General features: G+C 39.2%; 1 protein-coding gene across 2 annotated transcripts in view; it reads right to left on the bottom strand.

Annotated features, from left to right (window-relative positions):
- Positions 1-344: 344 nt before the first annotated feature.
- Ep300 (EP300 lysine acetyltransferase) overlaps positions 345-21,168 on the bottom strand; it is an 80,568-nt gene continuing 59,744 nt past the window's right edge. For both annotated transcript variants that reach the window (XM_076855217.2, XM_076855218.2), the window contains 13 exons: positions 20,752-20,840; positions 18,023-18,103; positions 16,465-16,521; positions 15,315-15,392; positions 13,286-13,353; positions 11,888-12,038; positions 11,609-11,755; positions 10,962-11,075; positions 9,227-9,392; positions 8,328-8,492; positions 6,765-6,926; positions 3,981-4,262; positions 345-3,611 (listed from right to left, as the gene is read on the bottom strand). In XM_076855217.2, coding sequence (XP_076711332.2) covers positions 1,443-3,611; positions 3,981-4,262; positions 6,765-6,926; positions 8,328-8,492; positions 9,227-9,392; positions 10,962-11,075; positions 11,609-11,755; positions 11,888-12,038; positions 13,286-13,353; positions 15,315-15,392; positions 16,465-16,521; positions 18,023-18,103; positions 20,752-20,840 — 3,729 coding nt within the window. In that variant the 3' untranslated portion in view covers positions 345-1,442. The remainder of the gene's footprint in view (positions 3,612-3,980; positions 4,263-6,764; positions 6,927-8,327; positions 8,493-9,226; positions 9,393-10,961; positions 11,076-11,608; positions 11,756-11,887; positions 12,039-13,285; positions 13,354-15,314; positions 15,393-16,464; positions 16,522-18,022; positions 18,104-20,751; positions 20,841-21,168) is intronic.

Genomic DNA, 21,168 nt, shown 5'->3' with positions numbered 1-21,168 from the left:
GCAAAACTTCTAGTGGTTTTCCTTTTGACTTAGGCAGGTGTGATCCCGTGGGTCCTCATTTTCATCCCAGATAAGAGGGCAATTAGAAGACACCGAGGTCATCCTTACTTACTTACTTAGATGATGATGATCCTGTCAGCTCAACTTTTGACATCTTACTGGTATTTGGAATGTTGTATTTTTTTCCTCTCTGAACTTTGGACAAATTCTCCAACATCTATATAGGAATTCATTATATCTGTTAAGGCAGCTTTAAACTAAGGTCTTCCTTTTCCCCTCTTAATCCTAAGCAATCGGGCAATAAAGACAAAGATGTGCCCCCAAGAAGTGAAACAAAGCTCAGGTGTCTGTCTCACACAGTTTATTTAACAATAGGTAATAAGAAATCAAATTTAACAGTCTATACAGTGATCCAAAGTTCATATTTATAAGTAATCAACTTTAATTGCATGATTTACAACAGTTGAGGGTTTTTGCTTTCTATTTTCAAGTTTTACAGAAAGTGTGTGTGTGTGGGGGCAGGGTAAGGAGGAAGAAAGCAAGCAAAGAAGAAACCCCAGGGACATTTTGCATGTTAAAATCATCCCACTGGAATCGTTTCTTACCCTCTTTTTTAATTTTTTCCTTTGTTAGATGTAAAAATAACGAAAAAAATTCTTTCAAGAAACAGAAACCACAATATATAATACATCGATTTGGCAGCTGCCCCTGTATATTTTGAAAAAGTCATTTTTTCTCTCTACATGTACAAATTATTTTAATACTTGAAGTTTTACGCTCAGACTTACGGAATAGAAAATTTTCTGGAGCACAAAAGTTGACTTGAAGGGAGGAAAGGGGGATTTTTTTTTTTTTAAACATTTTAAAAGAATGAACATCTTTGCACCCAGAGAAAGAAAATTGGTATTTTAATATATATTTATATATATTTATATATATATAGAATGTAATTTTAAAGTAACATTAACCCCTTTTGTCCTCTGGTTTTAGAAATGTTCTTTTTTTTTTTTTTTTTACTCTTCCATAAAGTGAGGAAAATAGGGAAAAATGTCAACCATCTGCACCAGTAAATAATAACTATTAATATTACATATTTTCATTAATTTAAAAAAAATAATAAAACCTATTGGAGGTGCAAGGCAGGAGCATACGGTTGGCTTCAGACCTCAGCCTCCTCCCAGTGCACACTTAAACCACACACACAAGGGGGGAAAAAAAAGACTGGGTGTAACCAGCCATAACAAAAATATATTCTTTGTATTCTATCATCCCTCAGGTTCATCTTGCATGTTTGCTTAAACCACAAACGGCTACTGCACAGTTCTTATGTGTTCCAAAGAAAATTGTCTTTTAGGCTAAGAAAGATTCAAAAAAATTGTTTTCAGTACAAAAAGTCTTAAGAGAAAATAATTTTTTTGCTCCCAAAATACTACAAGGTGTCTCTAGTGTATGTCTAGTGTACTCTGTGAGAGGTTCGAATTCAAGTCTGAGTTATCGGTGCTGAGTCCCAGGTCCGTGGCGCTTGCACCATGGAGGTTTGCCATGCCTGGATTGCTAGTGAGCTGAGAAAGCATTGAATTCTGGTCCGGGCTGGCAAAATGCCCTTGTTCCATGGGATTGGTGGCCTGGGCAGCAACCAGTCCAGGATGTGGGGAGCTGGTCTGTGGGGAAACGTGGTGTGGAGAAGGCTGAGGCTGCATCCTCGGGGATGGGCTGGAGTGGGGGGGTTGGGATTGTGGCCGTGGAGAAGGGACAGGCTGGGGAGAGCGCACTTGATTGGAGAGAGAATTGGGGATCTGCTGGCCTTGTAGGTGAGGGGACTGAGCCTGATTTGGGAGTATATGCTGTTGGGGGCTCATGGGGTTGGGTTGAGCAGGGGATCCCATCTGTTGTTGAAGGAGCCGTTGTTGATAGGCCTGTAGACTGGCTCCTGCCTCTGCTCCCAAGGCCTGGGGGAGCTGGCCCATCTGTCCCATATTCCCTTGTTGCATCTGCTGCATGTGATGTTGCATCCGCTGCTGTTGCTGCTGTTGTGGGGGGTAGCCAACTCCTTGGGGTTGTTGGAATTGGTTATGGTTGGCCATTCCTGGGCCAATTCCAGGCCCTGCTCCCTGTTGCTGCTGCTGCTGTTGTATCATCTGCTGTCGTCTTAAGATGTCTCGGAATTGTGAAGGCATGGTGTTGTGATTCATGTTCATTTGCTGCGCTTGGGGGCTCATCCCTCCCATGGGTGGTTGGAGTTGCTGCTGTGGCTGCTGCTGGGGCAGGCCAGCCCTCTGGACTCCTGCTTGCATGGGATTCATGTTCTGCATGGCTGGATTGGAGTGGACGCCCTGCTGACCTGGCATGGTAGGTGGTTGAAGCCCTGGCTGCCCAGGAAGAGGTTGTGGATTAGAGTTGGCATACTTGGCAGCACGCTGCTTGATGAACGCAGCCAATAGCTGGGGGTTGGCGTGAAGGATACTAAGCACCTGTTGCTGCTGTAGGGGAGAGCTGGGAGACCTGAGAGTCCGCAAGAGGTTTTGTAAGGCTTGTTGAGACACAGTGCCTGGTTTGAGTGGGCTCACACCTACCTGGCCTAATCCTGGTTGTGGAGCCATGTTCAAGGGCTGACCATGTTGGGCCACTGACATCATGGCTGGCCTTGGCATCCCGGACTGGAGTTGCTGGGGCTGAGGCAGTCCTCCTTGGGCCCAGGGTGGCTGTTGCTGCATTCCTGTAGGTCCCATACCTGGCTCCAGATGCCCAGTGGGACCTCTGGCCATGGGAGGTGGGTTCATTCCCATGGGAGTCATCTGGGGCATCTGATGTTGGATTGGCCTTTGGAAAATTTGAACATGGGCCATCTGGCGCTGCGTCTCAGCTGCCCTCTGAATTTGCATTGCCATTTCTACTGCTGCAGGTGGAGGGCCTGGAAGGGGTGGTTGAGCAGTCTGAGGGGGGGTTGGAGGGGTCACCTGGCCTGCTGCCTTACCCTGGGACACAGGGCCAGCAGCCTGAGTCCTGGGTAAGTAGGGGGGCATGCTGTTGGGAGGGGTAGGCTGGGGCTGAGAGGTGGGCTGGGGCTGGGGTGTCTGTGGTGTGGTTGGCTGTTGGCCAGTTGGTGTGGTTGGAGTGGCAGGAGTTGGGGAGGGCAGGCCCTGTTGCCCCACCACACCAGTCCGCTGCATGCTGGCCATCCTCCTGCGGAGCATCTGAGCCTGCTGGAGCCGGTGCTGCAGTTGCTGTTGCCGGAGCTTTTGCTTGATGTTGAGGCAGAACGGCACAGGGCACTTGTTCTCCTGGCAGTGCTTGGCATGGTAGCAGCAGAGGGCAATGAGCTGCTTGCAGATAGGGCACCCACCATTGGTTTTCCGTTTGCAGCCCTTGGTATGCTGCACAACCCGCTTCATCTTCTGGCAAGAGGGCAGAGAGCAGTTGGCATTGCGGCACTGGCAGGCATGGACCAGAGACTGGATACAGCGCTGGATGCTCAGGCGACGAGAATCTCCTGGGCTCTGGGTGGCTGCAGCCTGCTGGTTGTTGCTCTCATCATCTAAGCCGAGACCTAATTTCTCCATTTTGTGATCATGGTTTTTAGTGTTATAGCAGGTGATACACAAGTCATAATCCTGGGGAAAAAATAAGGAGTGCAGGTCAATTCTCGGAGAATTAAATCATTCAAAAGCATTTTTAGATACTTGGCGTAGGCTACAGAAGCTCCTTTTTGAACAGGGTAAAACTAGCCTCTTCAAATATGAGGCCAGGGATTGGGGTTGTAGCTCAGTGATGGAGTGCTTGCCTCAAAAGTGTGAGGCACTGGGTTTGATCCTCAGCACCACATAAAAAATAAATATCATGTCCATCTACAATTAAAACCAAGCCAAACAAAAAAGCAAACATGAGGTTGGGCCCTTTCTCAACTATGTAACATGTGTCTGCATCACCCTTTAAGACAATAAAGACCCAGAACCCCCTCCTTCCTACAACCTGGTACTGACCTCACATACGGTGCAGTGCCAGCGTGTCTCCACGTGGTGCTTGCACTCATTGCAGGTGTAGACAAAGCGGTCCTGGCTCTGTGTGTGCAGTTCCACCAGCATGCACATGGTGGACCACTGGGCTCGTCGGAGTGAAGAAAACTCCAGATGCTTGTCCCTGGCCAGGGTAAGGAATGCATCCCGACCATCCATCAGATCACAAGGGATGAGAGGGTCAGGATCAACGATGGGAGGCAGGGAGTTGGCAGCAGGGCCGGCGATGAGGCGGATCACAAAGAAGACCTGCCAAACAGATAAGCTTATTCTAACTCTAGAGTGCAACTGTAGCAGAAAGAAGTTGGGCAGCACCCAGCGGGCTGAGTAGGTAGATGCAGGGTTAGCTTACTACCATACTTACCCCTCCTCCTATTCACCTATCTCTGTTATCTCTGATTAGGTATAATGTTCTCTCTTTCTCTCTGATTAGGTATAATGTATCTATTTTATCTTTCCCACTTGATTCAATAAATCCTTCAAAAATAAGAATGGTCTAGATCAGGCCCAGTATACAGTGAACATTTTGCTTCAAGACAGTCTAAGATGGAACTAATGGTTTAACCTGAATCTAATTGCGAGCAAATAATCACACAACTCAAAAAGAGAAAATCTGCTTAACTACTCATCAAGAAAATATTCATGTCTCTGAAAGAAAGAAAAGCTGACAACAATTCAAAATGAAAGGCAACTCAACACAATTTGACTCAATATCCTGGAATAGAACACAGGACCAGACATTAGTTGGTGACACTAGGGTAAGTTTCTTGAGTGGAAAAACCAAACCAAAACCAAACCAAAACCAAATTTTTTTTCATTGAAGGTTGAAAACTTGGAACAAACATCATTTCCCATGAAATTGGTACTGGGGATGGAACTATCACTATGAGCTACATCCTCTTCTTATTTTCTGAGATAGGGTCTTGCTGAGTTGCTGAGGTTGGTCTTGAATTTGCAATCTTCCTGCCCTAGCCTCTCACGTTACTAGGATTACAAGTGTGCACCACTGTGCCTGGCTAGAACTATGAACTTTTTTTTTTAAATTATTTTTTAGTTGTTGATAGACTTTTATTTATTTATATATGGTGCTGAGAATCGAACCCAGTGACTTACTTACACCAGTGCCTTATACATGCCAGGTGCTACCACTGAGTAGCAGCCCCAGCCCTAGAACTATAAACTTTTATTCAACTAATTACTCTAATCTGCTATGCAGCCCATGCTGGTTTTAGCCAGTTTCTAACAGACTGAAAATCTGCAGACTGGCAGGAAGATCTGCAATGCACTGGGCCAAGCATGGCAATCTATAGTGAAGCTAATACACTGATTTATAACCTACTCCAGAGCCTCAGAATTCAGGCCCTAAGATTAAAACCCAGTCATGGAATGAATGTGTCCACAATTTAAGTTAAACTTAGCATTAACTACTGTTTGAAGAATTAAAAGAGCTAGTAACTAGTAACTATCAATTGTTGATAGTTAATACCCAATTAGTAACTCAGGAATTCTTCATTTTGATAGCATGGCTGAGGTTATGGTATCAAGCCTGTATTTCTCTAATAACCACGTAAGTATGCTAGGCCTCAATAAAAAAAGTGGGATGGGCACAGCAGTGGACTATGGGAAAAGATGCTTGAATACCTATAAGGTATAATTACAGGAGAGGGTTCTACATATTTATTTCTCTTCCAAAGAAACTGCTTAACCAATAGTTGTAATTCCATATTTAAAATCAAACTTTCTGTTCCCTCTCCACATAACTGCCACTTCCTGTAAAAGAATAACTTGGTGTCTGTAAGAATTGAACTGTGATATTGAAACCACCACCACCACAAAACTTTAAGTGTCTTGGTTTTTCTTATGGGAAACTCCAGTTATATCCTCAACTACCCATAACAAATAAACAATGTAAAAAATTAATACAGAAAAAAAGGGTTATATGTATATATGTGAATGATTGATTTTTCTCTAATTCTACTTCCTAATCTTACTTTTTTTTTTTTTGAACCCACCACTGAATCACATTCCCATCCCTTTGAGACATGGTCTCAATAAATTGTTGAGATTAGAGGCATGCCCCACCATGCCTGGTTCCAAAGCTACGGTCAACTTTTTTTTTTTCTTTCCCCATTTCTTTCTCAAAAGCACCATTACAAACAAACTGAAATGGCTAATAGAGTTAAATTTTTTTTTTTTTTTTTTTGTACTGGGGATTGAACTCAGGGATACCTGACCACTGAGCCACATCCCCAGTCCTATTTTGTATTTTATTAAGGGACAGGTCTCAGGCTGGCTTTGAACTTGTGATTCTCCTGCCTCAGTCTCCCAAGCTGCTGGGATTATAGGTATGTGCCACTGTGCCCAGCTGGCTAATGGGAGTTCTAAGGAGTTTAGAAAAACAACATTCACCAAACACCATGAACATTTGAGGGCTATGGTTGTGGCTCAGTGGTAGAGTGTTTGCTTAGCATGTGTGAGGCACTGCGTTTAATCCTCAGCACCGCATAAAAAAATAAAAACAGACAACGTTATAGAGTTAGACAAACTATGCATATACTTTTGAGTTATAAATCCAACGACCACACAAGCTAATAAACACTGTCTTATAAAACCCACTAAGACTCTTTTTTCTTCCCAATCACCATCAAATGAGTTCTCCCCCATTAGTTTTCAGTGGTTTGGTGCTTACATCATAAATGCCAATTGGGGTGGGTCGTTTCTTTCACCCATCTCTTGGAGACTGCCTCTTACCTCTTTATGTTTCTCCATGGTTGCATATAGTTTCTGGGAGAGGTCATTAGATACATTGGGCATACCAGGCTTCTTTTTGTTACCCCTACTCAAGCTGCTCTTGTTTTTGCTGGTTTTCTTATTATTTTTCTTTTTAGCATTTTTGCTGTCTCCTTTTGTCACCTATATGGTGGCCAGAAAGACAAGAAAACATTAAGGTTTTATTAAGAAGCGATTTGTAAACAATTCTGAAGAAAAAAATGACTCTTCTCCCCTTTTAAGCTAGAGATTAAACTTATATTTCACAAACTCTTCACTTTTAAGCTGCTATTTATAGCAAACTAATATTTACTAATATATTTGCCTCAATTTTCTCCAGTGCAGACCTGATCCTTCATTAAGGTGATTGATGCATCCCTAACATTCTGCCTAGAAGAGCCTCACAGTGCACAGACCCCAATGATGGAACAAAGCCCAGATCATGGCTAAGAAACAAGGAATGGCTGTATGGGGTAGTAAAGAGTGCATGGAGCGGGTGATCCATAAGACCTTGGTTTTGTATCCTTCCAACTTTCATTCTAGAATTGTATGAGCCTATAAAAAACAAACCAACAAAAAAGCTCCAACCCATCCTGAAAAACCAAGTATTTTAAACTAAAAGGCTATGTAGAATTTGTATGTGTGTGTATATGGTGTTGGGGATTAAACCCAGGGCCTCATCCACACGAGGCAAGCGCTCTACCACTAAGCCAACATCCCCAATTCTAGGATTTCTTTTATATAAGTCAGAAATCTAATTAGGACTCCAATTAAAAAAAAAAAAAAAAAAAAAAAAAAAAGCCAGTACAGTGAATTCTAGATATGCTCTGGAAAGTGACTGTCAGGATTACTAAGCCAAGTTCTATGTGATGGAGAAGCAAAACTGTCCCAGGCCTAATTTTTAATAGCCATAAATGCCATACGAAAGGGCTCTTAGTTAAAAATTAAAGGGGGGAATGTGGCGGTGGCTGAGAATGCAGGTCTGCAGTAAAGTGCTTGTCTCATGTGCATGAGGCCCTGTGTTTTTATTCCTGAGACTGGAAGGAAAAAGGTGAAAAACAGATTTCAGAAGTATGGCCCTCAAGGTCTAAAATATCCATAATTAAGCCCTTTAGATAGATAATTCTTTACAGCTGTAAAGATGTAGCTCAGTGGTATGCCTAGCATGCTCAAGGCCCTGGGTTTTAATTTCCAGTATGGGGGAAAAAAACGACACCACACACAAGGTCAGTTTTTAGAATTAATTCTTGTTTCTTTTATCACTTATTACTCATCTAAATTGTGAAAGGGAGTCTGATGCTGAGAGGATGATAATCAGAGAAACAGAATCATACAGAAATCTTTCTAAGCCACCATTTTTTGCCAAAATTTTTTCATGGTGCTGGAGATGGAACCCAGGACCCCACACATGCCACTTGAGCTATGTCCTCAGCCATCTTGCTCAATTTAAAAAGAGTTCTTTCACACCAAGGTAAAAAGTGAAGCTCCTATCTGGATTATTTGTAAGATTCAAGGCAGACAGTGAAAAGAAAACAATGCCCTTACATCAGTGCTTTCATTGCTGGTGTTTTCTTCCCGCTTTCTCTCTTCTTCCTCTTGTTCCAGTTCCTTAATACTTTCTTCCAAAACATTGGGCCAAAAATCACCCTCAAAGTATGGCAATTCCTTTGCACTTGTCAATCGATCTTCAGTAGCTTGTTTAAAAATATCCTATAAAAACATCACAGTACAAATAGTAATTTCTATGTTTTCTTAAAGCATTGATTATATGACACAAGATGAAGTATTAAAATGTCTTCTAAAAGCTGGCTGAGATTTTATCCCTAACCTATATGTCAGGAAGATATTTAGTGTCATGCATGAACAGTGAAAAAACCTGGTCTGATGTCAGTATCCCAATTTTCTCTTTCCTATACTCATGATGATAGGAATATATTCTGCTTTAACAAACACATGGTGTAGTATTTTCCTCTAGGTCTAAGAGATGGCACTAGCACTAGCAGCCCTCCTTCTAATTCCAGGAGGCTTTATGTTCAAAAATGACCCAAACTACAACACTGGGAACTGTTGTTGCTATTGAATAGTTTGCTGGGCTGCTTGGAAAAGAAAAATTTTGTTGTTTTCTTCAACTTAGTGCACATCATAAGATGGTCTAAATTGATGTTTAAATAACATGTCTATTATTTTAATTGGCCATAACAGATTTCTTGATCTACAACTCTTTTAACACCTAGTGTTTCTTTGAAAATTTTCATCTGTATAAAATAAAGACACTTTATCAAATTAGCATAATTGTGCCAATTATGTGGAAGAAGCAAACAGAAGACTTGTAAAAAGACAGAAAACAAACAGAAGACTTGTAAAAAGACAGAAAACAGAAGACTTGTAAAAAGACAGAAAACAGAGTAGCCAAGAATACAGTATATTTTCATACTCCAACTGACCTTGTAGTCATGGACAATACGCTCTGACACAGCCTTGTCAAGCATCTTTTTGTACCACTCCTGCAGTCTCTTAGGTTTGGGTATCTTCTGGTCAGGAGGATGGCAATGGAAGATGTAGTCATCCCCCTCACTTGGTGGACATGCCCAAATATGCCCTGTTGTATATCTAACACCACAAAGAGAAGGAACACCAAGAGGTCATTCATTCTAGACAGAATGTTTTATTTATTGTGGCACTGGGGATTTAACCCAGGGGTGCTCTACCATTGAACTATACTCCTATCCCTTTTTCTTTTAAGACAGGGTTCTGGCCTGGGATTCCCCTGTCAATTTAGCCTCCTGCTTATAGGCATGCATCACTGCACTTACCCTTCATATAAGAGATGGGATCTCACTATGTTGCCCAGGCTGCCCTAGGTTCAGAGATTCTCCTGCCTATACTATGAAGTAGCTGGGATAACATGTGCACCACTGTACCTGGTAGAATTTAAACTTCAAACCACATGGGTAGAGCCGATACAGAAGCCAATAATTTTTCTCAACAAACTGCACAATTTAACATAAGATCAAAATTATTAGGCCAGAACTAGGCATAATACATAGCAATAAAAATGGATCTCACATTGCCGTATGGCGAATTTCATTCAGAGAGGGGATTATTTAGCTCTGTATCAAAATCCTAGATTTATATTTTACCACCAAAAGAAGATTTTTAAAAAATATTTATTTTTTAGTTGTAGTTGGACACAGTACCTTCATTTTACTTATTTTTATGTGGTGATAAGGATGGAACCCAGGGTCTCACACTTGTAAGGCAAGCACTCTACCACTGAGACACAAACCCCAGCCCCCAAACGAAGATTTTAATGCAAGGAACATGGCCCATTTTAACAAAAGGTTAGGCAAACTTGCCTTCCACGTTTTATTCTCTAGGATATGTATACATGGAATACCTTTAAAACAGTTTTGTTTTTGGTCTTAATACTCAGGTGTCACAAGATCAAATGCAGTTCAAGATTTGGCCTTTAATGGGGCTGTGATTGTGGCTCAGCGATAGAGCGCCTGCCTAGCACGGGCGGGACCCGGGTTTGATCCCCAGCACCACACAAAAAAATAAAGGCATTGTGTTGTGTCCATCTATAAGTAAAATAAAAGATTTGGCCCTTAGTGGGGGACAGTGGCACACACCATAACTAGCTTCTTGCAAGGCTGAGGCAGGAAGATCATAAGTTCAAGTCCAGATGGGGTAATTCAGTAAGACCCCATCTCAAGATTAAAAATGAGAAAGGGATATGGATGTAGCCCCTGGTTTCCATCCCAGTATGTAGGAGGGATGGGGTGAGGGGAGGGAGATTGCAAACCAACATTCAATTTCAATTGAAGAAAATAAAGCTAAGGGGCTAGGGATGTGGCTCAAGCGGTAACGTGCTTGCCTGGCATGTGTGTGGCCCGGGTTTGATCCTCAGCACCACATACAAACAAAGATGTTGTGTCTGCCGATAACTAAAAATAAATATTAAATAAATAAAGCTAAAGTAGGATGGGTGAAACTAGGAAAATAATCCTTTGTATTAGTAGCCTTAACTTCATAGGGGCTCCAATAATGTTCAGATTATAGTTAATGTGAGATAAGAACCAAGGTCAGGAAAATGTAAAAATTATGTATTTAAACATTTCCGCCTATGTTCTCATCACCACAATAACATTGTTTAAAAGAAATTATCAATATACTTACCCTAATTTCTTGACATATTCTAAATATCCAATTAGAATTTCATGATAGACTGCAGTCCTCAAGCATTTAGGACGGAAGAAATGAACACTATCGAGGTAAGATATATATACTCTCCTATATCAAAAACGGAGAAAAAATAAGACATACATCACAAAGAATTGTTATTTTATGTGGCTAAAAATACCTTCCCTTTCTTCTACATTCTTTGCTCACCCTTTCAACTGCAAGCTTGTTAACATTAGTAAACAAATAGATTGTGGACCTTTCAGAGAAGTTCATGAGCCTTAAACTTCCTGTATTAATATCCAGCATGGCACATATTATACCAATCAATATATATATTGAATATATTCTACAGAATTCTTATTCTTGCCTTTCATACTGTTTTGGGAGACAGAATTTCTAACACCCTACTCCAAATATTAGCAACCTAGATTTAAGTTAATTTTCTGAAATGTATGAGTTTAGTTCCAGGCTGCTACTCATATCCTTTAAGAGAAGCGTTGTATAGTTATTTTCTGTTTGGGGACCATTTTGTCAATCTGTTTGACTTAATACTTAAGTGTTAACCCTGTAATGCTTTTTTATCTGTTATTATTTTCAAGCCCTACACAAATTAGAAATTAGCCAAAGCAAGGCAGTCATACCTCTGGTTGGGTGGAGGGCAGTCAGAGCCATACTCTTGAACATGCATGCCAAAGAAGCACAAGTCAACACCATCAATCTCTTCAAAGGCAAAGAGGGCTTTGGTTCGGTATGGAAACGATTCTGCCATCTCTCCACTATCTACAAACCTACACAATACGGATTAGAGGTGAAAAAAAAACACAACATATATCATTCAGGTTGGAATGACCAATAGAACCTAGGTATGAACAACTATGGATCCATAGTTGAAAGAGAAAAAAAGGGAAATTAATAGATACCTTGCTTTCATGCCTGGTTTGACCTCCACAGTTTTGTCGGAAGCATGAACAACCCTAACAGTAACCTCTCCTGATTCAGGATGATTTTGTCGCCTCAGAAAGTCATTCACTCGATTCTCTAGAAAGGTGCCAAGCCTGGTAGATGGCAACCCTAAGAACACACATTAAAAGTTAAAAAGGTATGGCCTTGGGTTCAACCCCAAGAATAAACAAAATCAATACCAAAACAAAGAACCTCACCAAGATTATTGAAATTACTATCAGTCTTGAGGTTCAATCTCAAATCTCATTGTGCTCCTCATTCCCAGTGTAGACAGAAAATTTTAAAAAGTTAGCTAGGTAGTCGATATGGGGAAGTAGGCAGAGGAAGAAAATTTTGTTTATATGTCAGAGTGGGGCTATGCATAATTCTCTGTATCACTGTGATTTAAGTATGTGGTATTTAAAGGAAGCAAAGTACTCAAATAATGTCTAAATTCATATTTCAACTATTTGGGAAGTTTTCAAAAGTTAAATCCATAGAACAATGAACATCAACATGGACTTTGCAATATATATATATGCGTGTGTGTGTGTGTGTGTGTGTGTGTGTGTGTGTGTGTGTGTGTGAGAGAGAGAAAGAACAATATCTTTTTATTTATTTATTTAAATTTTTATTTATTTATCTTTATATGGTGCTGAGGATAGAACCCAGGGTCTCGCACAAGTGCAGCAAGCGCTCTTCTGCTGAGCCACAACCCCAGCCCAATATAATATATATTTTAATATTTTTTTAGTTGTAGTTGGACATTTACTTATTTATTTTTATGTGGTGCTGAGGATCAAACCTAGGGCATTGCATATGCTAGGTGAGAGGTCTACCATAGAGCCACAATAATGGTTGAGCATTTTGAAAAACAGTATAGGAGTCAAAGCAATCCATAGGTCACCAAAATACTGCAAAAGCATCTATAAAACTAGATGAAATACTACAATGACATTATTAGTGTCAATTACTTTTATGATAAAATATTCTCTTTCTTTTCTGCAGTACAGTGAATTGAACTCAGAGGCACTCTACCACTGAGCTACATCTCTTGCCCTTTTTATTTTTGAAACAGGGTCTCAGTAAGTTGCCCAGATTGGCCTCAAACTTGTAATTCTCCTGCCCCACGTTGCCTGGAAAAGATCATGTGAAGCCTAAATGTCGTCCCTATAAATGATATTGTTGTTTAGAGGATGGCATTTCTGGCCAATTATTTCCACATGTGGTCCTCATTATGAAATGCTCCAAGTGAGGAGAAACATATAAAAAAGGAAAACATGTTGTGTCTAATCAATTTCACACAAAAATGCAGATTACAATTCAACTTTCAGTAGATTACTGATTAAATAACTTTAAGTAAGATTAAAACTTACTTTTAGCAGAAAACTTATTCTCTTTTCTAGTTCGTGCAGTTTTCTTTAAACAGCCATCACAGACAAATCTAAAATGTAAACCAAGACTTTGCTTACACAACATAGCATTTAAGTTAACATAGATTAAAAAACAACAAAAAACAAAACTTGTCATCTGCATAAAATTAAAATTCAGACACATGTATTTCTGCATATACAACAAAAGGTTAATACAAAGAATACACACAGCACCTTTAGGAATCAATAAGAAAAATTTTAAGAAATGTGAAGGGCAAATAAATTGGTTTATATATGAAAATATTAGATTAGAAACTAAGACAGGAATATTCTTCTGGCCAATCACAGTGGCACAGGTGTTGATATTTCCTAAGTGCTACAGGTAGAAATGTACATTTTAAAAGTAGAACCAACTGATTTCAAACATACATTCTCTTTGTTCCTATAATTACGTGTGTGTACATGTAGTTTCTTGCAACCTGAAATCACATAAACATCAATAATTAACTAAATGGGTTACAGTACATTACAGAAACTAAGGATCCATTAAAGATACAGCAGACTTAGGCATGGTGATATACCCCTGTAATCCCACCTACTTGGGAGACTGAACTAGGAGAAGAGCAAGTTCAAGGCCAGCCTGGGAAACATAGCAAGATCCTTTCTCAAAACTAAAAGCTGGGCACAGAGGCACATGCTTGTAATCCCAGCTACCGGGAAGACAGAGGCAGAAGATCACAAGTTCAAGGCCAGCCTCAGCAACTTTGAGACCCTATCTCAAAAATAAAAAGGGCTGGAGATACAGCTCAGGGGTAGAGCACTTGCCTAGTATGTCTTAAGTTGCTGGCTTTGATCTCTAGTAATTATCCAAAATTAAAGGAATCAAAACTAAACCCCAAAACCCCCAAAATGCAGCACACATAAATGAATGTCCCTGATCTATCAGATGCAAAAACTAAAAAAACAGAACTAGTATTTACATCAGTAAAACATAATGGCTGGTAAACAGAAATAGATGTGGGAATTGTTAGCCATGGTAATTCTGGTGGTGAGGAATTTGGGTGGAAGAGAAGAATGAATCTTATTTTTTACTTTATTGATTTAGAAAAAAAGCAAGCTTAATAATGTAAATATTATCTCAAACTAGCTGACTGCTCCTAAATTGTAGTAACCATAAGAAATCTCTTTAATCATAATCATTCTTATCAAGTCTACAATTATTAAATAGAGCTCTAAAAAAGCACACTTCAAGATAATTTAAACTGAAAATTAAGTAGTAACTAAAAATCACCTATTGTAATTTTCCTTAGAGTTATATTTTCTACAAAAAAACCAAAAACCTTTTTTGGCCGTGCTGGGGATCAATTCCATATTTTCTGTAAAAAATTTAACTAGTTTCCCCTTTCCTATGTGACCATCAAACCAGCATTAATAATTTGTCCAACGTGTAATGGAGCCATGAAGCCCTGTATTTCCCCTTCTTCCTTGGGAATGGAGCTGGGATCAGCCCCACTATTGCACAGTGAAAGGTTGTCTGTCCCTCTCTCAATATGAGCCTATACTGCAAGTACAGCTATGTAACTTGTCCCCATCCCCACCAAAAACTGTTGAAGTCAAAACACTTAGCAAAGTCATCATTTATCATACCATTCATAGCATGTGTTCTAAAGTAGTAACAAGTGTCCCTCACCAATATCTTATCTGTATCTATTTTTCTATTGCTATATGACATTTAACACTTGCTTTATCAAAAGATTTACTTTTGATATAACAATTTTAATGTAACACCCAGCGGAATAAAATATACATATATGAATGAAAAGAATGCATGCAAATAAGAGAGAAATCTATTTTTTATTTTTGGCTTTTAGGTTATTTTATGTTTCAAACATTAAATCATACTGAGATTTTTCCCAATCCAAAGAAAACATTTTAAAGACAGTAACTCTGAAGGTAAAAATGGTTATAGCAAAGAAAAAAACTTAATATTCATGAAGAAAAATTCCAGAGAAAACATTGATATAAGCCTCACCCAGCTGGCCAGATGATCTCATGATGAAGGACACAGATCTGATGCATCTTCCTTCCACACTCTGTACATTCAACAAACCTGAAATTGCAAGCCAATGCCAAAATTAACACAGAAACTTCAATGAAATTCAAACTGAAAATTAAGTAGTAACTAAAAAAGAAATTTCCAGGGTTGGGTTATAGCTCAGTGATAAATCATTTGCCTAGCATGTATGAAGCACTGGGTTTGATTCTCTCAGCACTACATATAAATGCATACATAAAGGTCCATTGACAACTAATTTTTTTTTAAAATTTCCAGTATTTCTTCTTTTTTTTTTTTTTAAAGAGAGAGAGAGAGAATTTTATTATTTATTTTTTAGCGGACACAACATCTTTGTTTGTATGTGGTGCAGAGGATTCGAACCTGGGCTGCACGCATGCCAGGCGAGCATGCTACCGCTGGAGCCGCATCCCCAGCCCCCAAATTTCCAGTATTTCTAACAATTCAAAAGCTAGCCAAGGTCAAGCCCAAAAAAACTGGAAAAACAATTTAACGAACTTTTTATTTTTAAAAATGTTTATAGTGTTTATAGTCATTAAATGTGACCATCTTAAATTTGACTATGGAAAGACAGTATAAATTTCTGTACATAACAAATTTCTGTATTATCTCAACGAGTCCAATACCATCCCCATCCATTGTAGAAACACCTAAAAAACTGGTATATTTTTCAGTGCTCCAGGCACTTCAAATGAGGGGATTATGAGCATGCACTGTAAATGTAGGACATAATGGAACATGGAACACAAAGCACTGAGCAGAGGTAATGTGATGTTTCACATGAGCCCATAGAAACACTATGAACAGCTGTGCTGGGGATATAGCCCAGTGGTAAAGCGCTTGCCTACTGTATGTGAGGCGCTGGTTTCTTAGAACCACCACAATAAAAGATTAAATCATTCAGTAAAATATATATGAACACTACTACCTGGAAATACAAACTAACCTAACAGGCATAGTTCCTAAATGCTTTCCATATTTTTTCTGGCGATTTAAATGTACATCATGTAGATTTAACACAGAAATATAGTCATCTGATCATGGAAAACGAGAATGAAAGAAAGGAAAAAAGTCAAAGTGTATTGATTGGTCAAGAGAAACTACTTACAATTCAGGATCCAATGTGTCATTTTTTCTCTTGGAAAACTGTTCTTTATTTATTGTACTAAGGAGAGAAAATAGACACTATGAGAAAAGGCAATAGAGAGCAATCTAACCATATCTAACTAAAGGGATCACACCCACATAGTAGATGGATAATTTAGATACTTTAGGGGTGTGTGAGTGTGTGTGTGTGTATGTAGAAAAATCTCAACATTAAGAATACAGTTACTCCTTGGTATCAGAGGGAGCCAGGAACACTATAACTATAGATACTAACAATCCACAGATGTTCAAGTCTTATTTTTGATTGACAGTAGAAATGGAGGCTAAGTGTACATAATTCAGATTCTTATAGTTACCCAAAAGAGGCTAATTTTGAAGGACAAAAATTCTCTATTTCATATACAGTATATACACATATATATTTAAAGCAATCTCCCATGGCAGCCCTTTCTGAAGTCCAGCACATCATACTGCTCAGGCCTTAGTACATACAGAAGCTATGGATCTCACATGTTCTGCCTAGAATCAACTTTAGAGGCTCACATTGATACTGTGATTTTTCCTTACAAAAATGGGGACACTTCCAAATTTAAAAGCATTTCCTACACAAGTTATAACCTAGAGAATCATTTATCTGAATGGTGGGTCTTAGGCTCTCTAAGTATGATCTGAAGTCAAAGAGCACCAGGAAGATCTGGGAACTTTTAGAAATGTAGACTTAAGCCAGACTTATTGCCTTTAAGTCTGGAACACTTGATAGGCCACTTCTACTCTATCTAAACTGACTTCCCCTTCTGAATCAGTGAAACCTGCCCTAGAGTGAACCTCCCTGCTTTAGCCAAGAGTCAGAATGCCTCCTTGGGAAACCATGGTTCCCAGCATCTACAGTTTCAGACTAGATCCCATAACTTCTATCCTGTATTTCAATAGTGATTGAAAGGGAAGTGCAATATTATAATCCAGTTTGGAAAAACCAGGTTTTCTCAGAATCCTGTTTGTACTATTTTACTACTTTTGTGGAATGTACTCCACATCTTCTGTTTAAAGAGTTACTCTTTCTTAAATAAATAGTGTATCTAAATTTTAGAGATTAAAATTGCAGTTAAGGCTACATGTTTCAAAAGTTTTCTTGGCATTTACCAAACTGGTAAGAGCTTATGAGACTGCAAAACCCAACTAGGTCCGTTAAAGCCCTACATGTTAAGACTGTTAATTTTTCAGAAGATAGGGTACTTTTACTCTAAATTGACTGTCCAATGTGGACATATCCCTAGATCAGCACTGTCTAGTAGAGCTTTATGCCATGATGGCTATGTGCTGATAACTAGCCATAGATGGCTACTGGGCATCTGAAATGTGAGTGTACAACTGAGAAGTTACTTCTGTTTTTTTTTTTTAAGTTTTAACTATCCACCCGAGACTAATGGCTATGATACAAGACAGCTAACACCTTGTAGAAGCCCAAGTATCATCATCTGAAAACAAACTGAGGGGAGGGAAGAAAAAACAAAAACCAACAAACAAACAAAAACACTTCTCAAAATAATGCAGCTACTTACGTTTGGGGCTGGGAAGGGTCATCCCCCAAAGAAACGCTCTCCCCTTGGATTTCATTGAAACACTTCTCACAGAAATGATACCTGTCGGCAAGAAGGCCATACTGGGGTGAACTGTTCCGTTCACACAACACAGCCCAAGCCAAGCAACGAAGCCACCAATCACAGCAGGCCAAGGAGGGGGACGGGAGCAGAGAGCAGGTCATCAACGGCGACAAGGACATTCAATGATGCAGATTTATGGGCCACACAGTTTGGGTTTTTTGGTTTTGGTTTGGTTTTTTGTTTTTTTGCAATCAAAGCCAAGTGCAGACAACGACAAGCATGAGGGAGAAAAAAAAAACACAAAACAAACGAAGAAATGAGGGATTGCAGGACAACAAAAAACATAAAAGCAAGACAGGACAACACAAAGCAGAAAGCCAAGGCAAAGCACAGATTAGCATTAAATATCTCAACGGGATCACAAGTAGCAAATGATTACAGCAAATAAAATAAAAATGTTTCACTTACACAGACCCACACCCTTTCACTTCACTAGCTAATGCTACTTGATGTAAATAACCAGGAGGAGGAAGAATGATAAATATACCAGAGAGGAGACTGTCACTATCACCACTACCTAAACATGGCAATCACACACTTCTTCCCACTTCCAAAAAGAAAAACAAAAGAACCCAGATGGGCAAGGCACAGTGGCGCACGCTTCCTCAGGAAGCTGAGGCAGCAGGATCTCGAGTTCAAAGCCAACCTCAGCAAAAAGAGAGGTGCTAAGCAATTCGGTTAGACCCTGTCTCTAAATAAAATACAAAACAGGGCTGGGGATGTGGCTCAGTAATTGAGTGTAATCCTTGGTAACTAAAAAAAGACCCACTAGGGATACAGTAGAAGAAAATAATTCCTCCAAAAACAAGTGATTAAAGAAGATAAAATACAATCCTAAAGAAGCCTTAAGTAAAAAAGATAGTTTTTCACTGAATGGATTCCACAAAGTAGTTAAATTCACATTATACCCATTATATACTTCAAAAGGGCGGGGGGAAGCAGCGGTGTATTCAGGTATGATTAAATGTGCATTGGTAAGAAATAAAAAACGGGGGCTGGGGTTGTGGCTCAGCGAGCGCTCGCCTCGCACGTATGAGACCCTGGGTTCGATCCTCAGCACCACATAAAAATAAATAAGTGAAATAAAGGTATTGTGTCCAACTACAACTAAAAAACATTTTTAAAAAAGTACTGTACATTGTTGTTAAAAATCAAAAAATGGCATAAATCAAGATTATAACATGAGGAAAGTTTCATGCCAGTTGTTACCTGAATTTTTAAATACAATGTGCTTATGTAACTTTAGTCTCCCCTTTCCTGACTTTCAAGGAATTTAAAAAAAAAAAAAAAAAAAAAAAAATCTGGATCTAATGCCTACAAAGTATTAGAAGTTCAATGAACTCTTCTAAGTAAACAAAGTTTGGGTGAGTTTTCAAGGCTAGAAATGCATCTGTAGCACACAAGTTCAACAAAACCCCAACACCATGGGCTTGGTATTATTATTTTTAAAAATTTTTTAAGTTGTTGATATACCTCTATTTTATTTATTTATTTTTATGTGGTGCTGAGGATTGAACCCAGTGCTCCACACATGCTAGATAACCGCTCTACCACTAAGTAACAACTCCAGCCCCAGGTTTGGTATTATTAAACAACTAAAGGCATTTAACTACCTAGCCCTGCTGTTACTAGTCAGAAACTGCAAAATAAACATCCAATGCAAGCTATATTGGAGCCTCATTACTGAAAACATGAGATTAATCATGTTTAAAACAGATTCATGAACGCAATTTTTGTGATTATTGGTTACTAACTGAGCATGAGAAAATGCTTAGTTCATTACAAGTCTACCAATCTCTGTAATACCTAGTTTTTTTTTTTTTTTTTTTTTTTAGTGAAGTCAGGTACAGAACTATTTTGAAGGTTTTCCTTTTAATTTACTTGAAGAGAGCAAAGCAAATACTCTAAAATCCTATTTTCATCTCTTCTAAGAGCTACTAAGGGATAGGCCATACATAGAAAACAAACAAACAAACAAAAAAAAAACCTCACAATACCTAATTTTAGCCATGTGCAGTGACACACACCTGTAATTGCAAATTGCAGTGGTTTGGGAGACTGAGACCTCAAGCAACTCAGCAAGACCCTATCTCTAAATAAAATATTTAAAAAAGAGGTTAGGGACGTGGCTCAGTAGTTAATGTTCAATCCCTGGTACCAGGAAAAAAATATAATAGTATCTAAAACCAATAAATTTTAATTCAAAGTTCTACAGTAGGCTGTGACAATTAATAAAAGCACAACATAAAGAGATGTGGAGTCTGGATACAGTCCCAGGAGCTCACAAAGTTGCATATCTTCCCAAGGTCTTGGGTTCCTCCTGTATACAAAACCCAGGGCTGGGGTATAGCTCACTATTGCCTAGCATGTGTTGAGATCCTAGTTTCAATCCCCAAACAACAAAAAAATAAACAAAAGTAAATAAAGGCCCAGACAACTCAAGCAAGGGTATTTTTTTGCTAGGAAATTTTATAATTCTGCAAGCAAGGGCAGAAAATAATGATAGAACTTGTGGCGTACAGGTGTATTCAAGCAAGTAACCATGATGCATGTGTGCTTGTTCAGCTGCATGCAACTTCCTAGACACGAGGACACATGAACTGCAGTCTACATGTGGTCAAGCTTACCTGTTCTGGTAGCTGTAGTAAGTAGCATCACGAGGGATTGTGCATAACTGTTTGCCATAGCAACACAGTGTCTGTGGAGAAAACTCCAGCTGCAACAGAAATATTTTGTTAAAGAGCACAGTGTGAAGTGTGAGTTAGAATAGTCACAATGGAAAATCTAAACAAGAGATAGTGATGTAACAGACTACTTCAGTTTCCAAAAAACATTCTAATTGAATACTATAGAAGTTCACCATCTGAGGTAGACTAAGCAGTCTTTTATTTCTGTCCCATTCCACAGACCCCTAGGACAAGTACAGCTCAAACACTGTAATTGGGTATGCAAAAGAAAGCTAGTAGATGTTCTGCAATGTACACATACAGTGGAACAGGACAGAGCTCCTATTCCAGATGAGCTTAGTCTGATGATTTGGCATT

Source organism: Callospermophilus lateralis, chromosome 4 (genome assembly GCF_048772815.1).
Source record: "Callospermophilus lateralis isolate mCalLat2 chromosome 4, mCalLat2.hap1, whole genome shotgun sequence".
Lineage (NCBI taxonomy): Eukaryota > Metazoa > Chordata > Mammalia > Rodentia > Sciuridae > Callospermophilus > Callospermophilus lateralis.
This window is presented reverse-complemented; position numbering and strand designations above follow the sequence as displayed.